General features: G+C 36.4%; 1 protein-coding gene across 1 annotated transcript in view; it reads left to right on the top strand.

The window, feature by feature from the left end:
* Positions 1-219: 219 nt before the first annotated feature.
* ZFYVE9 (zinc finger FYVE-type containing 9) overlaps positions 220-7,109 on the top strand; it is a gene marked incomplete at its 5' end in the record, with an annotated part of 41,670 nt that continues 34,780 nt past the window's right edge. The window contains 2 exons of the mRNA XM_084265868.1: positions 220-273; positions 2,086-2,143. Of these exons, the coding sequence (XP_084121994.1) occupies positions 220-273; positions 2,086-2,143 (112 nt within the window). The remainder of the gene's footprint in view (positions 274-2,085; positions 2,144-7,109) is intronic.

Genomic DNA, 7,109 nt, shown 5'->3' with positions numbered 1-7,109 from the left:
TGTAGTTATTCTTTTTGTCCCTGATTTTTATTTAATATAGTTCTCTTACATTAACTTCCTATTGGAATAAGAATTTGGGTCTGTTGTTAACTTCCTAATTTCTTCAGGAAATCTAAACCTTATAATTTACTTCTTTTTTAAGTTTGCTTTTTGTTTAAATGTATTACTTTCACATCTGTAAGCATGCTTTGATTTTTCTATTGGCCTTTATAAGGGAAAATGGCTGCCGACAGTGAATGTTTAATTGTAAACAAAAAGCTGTGGGACCTCCAGGTAATAGGCCTTTAAGGCTTTCTTTGGAGCCTGGTAGCAATTAATTGGATCTGTGTTCTTCTGTGTTGAATGGTTACAGACAAAAAAAGTTATTACCTGGGAAGAATGGAACAAGGAAAGCAGATCAGAATCAAAACAATGAATAATAAAGCTGTCCTGTTGCCCTGAATATAGCTTGCCTACAAGGCTTGTTGGCTTAGAGCACTGGTAACAGCACAGCACGTTTCAGCTGTAGGTTGCTAGGTCTGATCCCTTTCTGATCAGTAAAGATTGAACTTTGTGGTTAATGTATGACTGACTGGCTCACGTGAAATGTGTTTGATGTCCACGATGCAGTTGACAAACCTTGTTATAAATCACAAACAGAATTGTCATTAATTGATCCATCTTTTCAAAGAGGTCATGAAAACTAAACTGGTTTTCCTCTACCTACAGGCCAGGATGGGACATGGTAGTGGTACAGATAACCTTGCCCCACTGCCACGTGTGCTTAACATCCCTTTGAAAAAGCTTATCATCAGGAAGCCTTTCAGTAGAATTAAACTTCCCCAACCTCCATTTTTTTTTTTTATGCATATCTGAAGATCTTTGTAATATAATAATTTCTATCATTTTCCAAGTATCCAAAATTCATCTTGGCTTACAGAGGTAGAAAAACACATGGCATTAGAAATCTTACTTCTGTACAGGAGCAGTTCTGTTGGCATACAAAGCTGTGGGATTTACTCTGAGTTTGGAAACGGTACTACTAAGGGTGCTACTGTTCAGTTCATTAGTTTCCTGGAATTATTACCATAGCTTATTTCTAAAAAGAATAATAAACAATCCTGGGAAAATTGTAGTGTAACAGAGAGTATCATGTTTCATACGTGGAGAATGGATTTATTTATGTAGGGTTTTTTTAAGCTCAGTTTATTTTGCTGGAGCTTCAATGTTTTTGTAATGTATGCTGCTGTTTCATCAGTGCACCAATAAATATTTCATCCACCTACCAGGTCAAATACAAGTACCAGCAAACCTTAAAGCTTGACTTCAACTTATTTCATTGTTCTTGTTGCACTGTCATAGACTAGTCCCTTTTCTTTGCTCAGACCGTGTAGTATTTTTGAGCTACGTTGACTGTTAGGATGCAGCCTGTGAAAATAAGCATGTGACCTATGGAATTGTTGTAGTTAGGAGAACAAGACAATATCTTCTGAAGACTTTTTTTTTTTTCTCCTTGGGTCCCCCTGCTATTGAAGGTTGATGCTGTTGTGGTTTTTGAGAGAAGCTGCTTTTAGGAAATGAAGGGAGCCTGATTGTAGGGGGAGTAATTTAAAGACAAAAACAGTTCAGTAGCTGTAACAAAATCAGTGGGAAGCTGATGAATACAGTTTACAAAATTCATAGGGTCATGAATTTTTGTTGAGTATCAAAGCTACTAGCTATTATTTTGGGAATGCCTATTGTAGAGCAATATAATTAAGTTCTGAGGCTAGTTTTGTAAACTAAGCGTTACAGTCAAGGTCATCAGGAATACAAGGACTCTTGGAAGTGCTGCCTCACTCTGTGGGTTCACAGTTAAGTGAAGAACAATAGTAGGTAGGTAGCAGCGTGTTTTTTATTAGCAGCTTTTTTTCACCATAATACTGGAGTGCAATAGTGGCATAGTGCATAAATCCCTGAATTTAAAGCTGCAGGTGTAATCCAAATCATTTGAAGGCTTCCAGCATTTGTCAGACGTGCCTGTCGTAGCTGCAGTTGTGCATTGAAAAACCATGGTTTGTGCCAGAATTACCAATCATAAAATACATGTTTATATTTTCTTTCTAGGATCAAGTAGAACACACTGATTCAGCAGAACTGGCTGGTTGTGCTGCAGTCATCATGAGTAGGCACAGGGTCATTCGTTTCTTAACATGTGTATAAGAGAAAAAGGTAAGAGGCAAGTTCTGCTTTAGAATATAATGATTCAGGGGTATATACTTGAAATGCATGTGTGGTTTTGTATGCTTATGGATATATAAATATTTATATACCTCTATACCTGGATATATATCTTATGCAGTAGACCATAGAGTATTTTTAGCATTTTGTTGGTTGGGGTTTTATTGAGAGTAATTACCTTGTTTTAAAGCAAATATGTGTTTTGTTTTGTTTGGAGGAGGGGGTGAGTGGGCAGTCTTTTTTCCTCAGCCTGTGCTGTAGGCAGATCTCAACAGTTAAAAATACAGCTGAACTCTGAACAAGCTCTTTAATAATGACAGCAGAGGTGCTTGACTTCTTCCTCCCAGGGGAAAGTGATACAAAAATCACTAAAGGGAGGTGGAACAGTATGTGGACTTGACCATTGTTTCTTGGGTTTGAAGGAAGTCCTCAGGAGCACTAGATATACTAATTAATTTGTCCAGTTGGTAGTGTAATTCCATGTTGTCATGCTATGGGAAAATGACATTTTATGGACATCTGATTTTTATCAGGATGAATGAGCAACATTTTGTTTCAGTTTGACCGTGTCCCTTCTGACTTTCATCTTAGGAGTCTTCATATTTTTGGTGAGGACAATAATAATAACCCACTTGAATATTTTCTTTACTAAGAGTTCACTGATAAAAATATGCTCACATTTTCCTATTGAGAGAGTAGTCTACACAGGACAGCATGGCAGAAGTCCTGATATCTTATTCTAGTTCCACACATACTTTCTGATTTTTTGGCCTTTACTATGAGGCTGATGGTGTATGTTGGTATTATTTCCTTTTGGTGAATTTTTTATTACAGTGGTTTAATGTGATTGTGTGCTGGTCACCCAGCATTAGTCAAGAAAATTCGAAATACTTAGGGCTGTCAGTTCCAGTGGTGTAAAAATCTTAAGGGTAATTTAGGATGTGCAGTGTAGAAGATAATGGGTTGCATAATTCCTTATTGTAGAGACCAAAACAACTACAAGTCTAGCTGTTTTGCAGGTATAACACAAGTTTATCTCTCTGTGTGGTTCATTTCCCAAGAAGAAGCTGGCATGTGGGATATCTGAGCAGTTCTGGGAGGCAGTCTCCAAGGTTAAGCCTGTTAAGAATACCATTTAATTTTAAGGAAGGTTTTTCTGTCCTTCTGTCTCCTTTCCTCCCCACTAATCAATTAAATTGTCTTCTGTCTAAACACTATGATGACTAGGATAGTATTTCTGGGTACATATGACACAGACGTTCTGGTACATTTAGCTTTGTATTTAGACATTAGGGGAGAGTAGACCATGTAAGCTTGATAAAACAAGTTTTAGATAGGAAGAGGATGATAAGTCGGTGCTGTTTTATGAAGCAACTGCTAAGTAAAACAGAATTTCTGATTCAAGCATGACCTGTGATCTACAGGAGCTTGAAAATAATCTGATTGACAGGCTGTATGTTTTTATTACCATTTTGACATGAAAGACCCTGCAATGGGTAACAAGTGATCTTGGTTTCTGTATTACTGTACCAGTGGATGGTAGCTATTGGGTTTTTTGTTTGGGTTTTTTTTTTTCTCCTATAATTAAGTTTTTTCTGCCAAATATTTGCATGGAGGACTGTATTTTTGAAAACAAGATCTTAGGCTTTTCACTGGATGGGTGATTTATGTCTCCTTTTCCTTGCACTGGCACAACATCCTCTTCTTCATATTGTTCATCCCAATATATACTAATTTAGGAAGTATCTCCTTTCTGGCAGCATACAGCTAAAAGTGCCATTGAAATTTCTTCCTGATTTGTTCATGTTTTTATTCTCACTTTTCCAGAGTTTGAATTGTGTGTTTGCTCATCAGTTTCTCTCCATGCCATCTCTTGGAATAGTGAAAACAGCTACCTGATTATTATAGCATGCTGTCTTAGGGCGTTTTGTGTTTTCTGTTTTGATCTTGAGTTGCTGCCTATGCAGAGAACTTAAACTGTCAGAAATCTGAGTTGCTGCTAATGTATTGGTCAAGAAGTATTATCTTAGGAATGTGATTATATGTCCTCCTTTTTTTTGTCAGGAAGAAGGTGATAAGGACTTTTTTGGGTTTTGCCCTTGGACGGAAACTTCTGTTATTATTTTAGATGTTAGATTTGAAGGTTTGCAGCTAACCTTTTCTGAGAAACAGCTACTTGCATAGACAGTGAGACTCATTTAGAGTGACTATCAGCTTAGTGAGTGTGAGTTTAAAAATAAAAGATTGTCCATATAACCTGATACATCCATAATTGAAAGAACAATGATGATATAAAAGATCTATTTTGTCCTCAGCTTGAACTGTGGGCATCTATCAGTTTGAATTTTGACTCACTGCATGCTCATTAAGCACCAGCACACATGGTCTCCTAAATCTGAATATTTGTATTTTTCTAATGTTATAAAATCACACAATATAAAATTTAGAAGCCAAACCCTGACTAAAGTAAATAAAAATGATTATGTATATTATAAACTTTAAATACTGCTTTCTTTGGTTAGATAAATCTTGTTCCTGATGTTAATGACAATGAAAAAACAGCTATTATAGGACTAAGTTTAGGAATTATTAGGGAGAAATGTGGTTTATATTCTACCTACTCAGTGTACATAAATTTGAGTTAGTTCTGAAGTAATTTCATCAGGCTTTCAGATGGTTTTGAAATTGTATGAATGGTCAGGTCTGAATTTTTCTGAACATTTGAAAGTCATATAGACTCTAAAGTCATGCAGTCATCCAAAGAGTCACTAAAACCATATTTTCAGCAACGTATAATCAGCATAGCATTCCTTCCCCATCAACTTGCTTGTCAGTAATCATTATCTTCTCTAAAATAAGCAAGGCATAATGAAATCAATCTTTGTAGCCTATTTCTTTGGGGCTTACCCATACTGCAGAGTCTGTGTTTCTGTCCTACTAACTACCTTGACTGGATGCCCTTTCTCATAATGAAAGTGTATGGGAACTGAGTGTGGGTGGAACAGCAAAATTTTGTATGACATTCTTCAGTCTTGCCTTGTTTCACTGACAAAGTGTACTCTTTGCAACGTTGACCATAGTAGTAGGAGTTTGCCTAAGAATAATTATTCACATCCTCATTGTTTGTTAGTCTGGAATGTTATCATTATAATGTAAATTAAATACAATATAACTAGATGTGAAACTGTATGGTATATTGTACAAAAAGTCTTACTATAGAGAATTAATTTTGGTTGATGCTTAGAACTCTGAATGGAAAAATATAAAAATATTAATTGGGACAGATTTTAGTTAACTTTTCAATATTTGATATTTACTGAGCTGGTGAAGATGCTTCCTGTTAAGGAGTTGAGATGAGAATGGAGAAAGGTGCAAGGGAACCTCCAAACACACAGTTTGGAAGTAGTTTGAATTCATTTAGTGTTTGCATGTCTAAGGAGAATCATCTGTTTTTAAAAATTACTTTGGTTTAAGTTAAATGTGTGTAGTAAATGTAATTGTTTCAGTTAGAATGGTAGGAAAGATTTTTAGCACAATGACTTCATGGGTAGATGTGATAACTCAGGAAGACTGTACAGTAGGTATCTAAGGAATCTTGGTCACAGTTAAGGGTCAGAACTTGGCTTCTGGTAGAGAATGTAAAGTGTTGAGCTGGTTTAGGCTTCTGAAATGCAGCCTTTGATTAAGGTGCCCAGATTTTCCACTGCTTGTGTAAATCTGTGTATCTGTGTACAGTAAATGATGTGGTCAATCATGTATTTTCCTTGCAGAAGGAGTTAATGTCAAATCCCTGAACAGAGGATGATCTGGGAGGTTGTAAGGTGACAAGTCTAGTTTATATGTGAATTAATTTACAAAATAGTAATTTTTAGCAGTTTCTAAGTTGCTGTTACACTACTTTTCCTCAAAAACTTCTCATGTGTTTCTTGTCTGCTGTATCTCTAGTATAAAAGAGCAGGTTTTTAGTTGAGTTGGAGTCTAGCTGTCAGGTCTAACACTTGTTTCTTACTGCAAAACAAGGTTGTCACCCTCTCCTCCTCGATTTCCCTATTTCACAACATTGGAAGACAACTCTGAAGAGAATAAGGCTGTTTTGGATGATTTTCTGAGAACAGATCAAATCAGGGTCTCTATGGTATGTAGGTTATGGCACACATTTCTCAGGGAAAATGTCTTCACTGCTCCTGAATGGTTTAAAAAAATTAATCAGGGCATCTTGTTGCTAGAAGGCCATGGTAGCAAGACAACCATATTGGTGCTGTTAGGGTGAAAATGTTTATTATATGAAGTTGTAGAAAGCTATTTAAAGACTTCAGGTTGTTTCTGGTTATTTGGTTTGGGGTTTTTTTTGATGTGGTGTTCTGGTTTGGTTTTATTTCTCCCTTGTCGTCTTCCGTTCTAGCGCAGGAATATTATCTTTTCATGAGAGTATTTACTTATGTGCATTTTGCTAGATTTCCAGTGCCTGCCTTTCAGGGAAACAAGGGTTATTAAAGCAGGCATTTTAAGACCTAGCACAATTCAAGCAAAACCTAGTAAGTCCCTTAACAACTTTTGCAGATATGAATCTTTGAAGCATCTCTGGGAAATGAGGAGTGACACAGAATGCTGCTAACCTATTATACATTAAAAAGTCAGAAGCACAGAGACTTTAAACTACTTGTTCAAAGCAACATGAGCTAATTGGTGGTATTGCAGAACTGAAAGTCAGATCTTCAGGTTGTTTCTTGGTTTTCTGGTTCTCAGAACTGTTATTTTCTGACTGGTGTTGGAAAATTTGTGCTCTTACCATTACAGTGATCCTGATGGTTAGACAGATTAATGTGGCAATGCCACATTAATGATGGCATTGCACAGTTGTCATCAATTGGCCATTGAAGTATCTTAAAGGCTATTGCTGGCTTTGATGA

Source organism: Gallinula chloropus (genome assembly GCF_964237585.1).
Source record: "Gallinula chloropus genome assembly, chromosome: 6".
Taxonomy (NCBI): domain Eukaryota; kingdom Metazoa; phylum Chordata; class Aves; order Gruiformes; family Rallidae; genus Gallinula; species Gallinula chloropus.
This window is presented reverse-complemented; position numbering and strand designations above follow the sequence as displayed.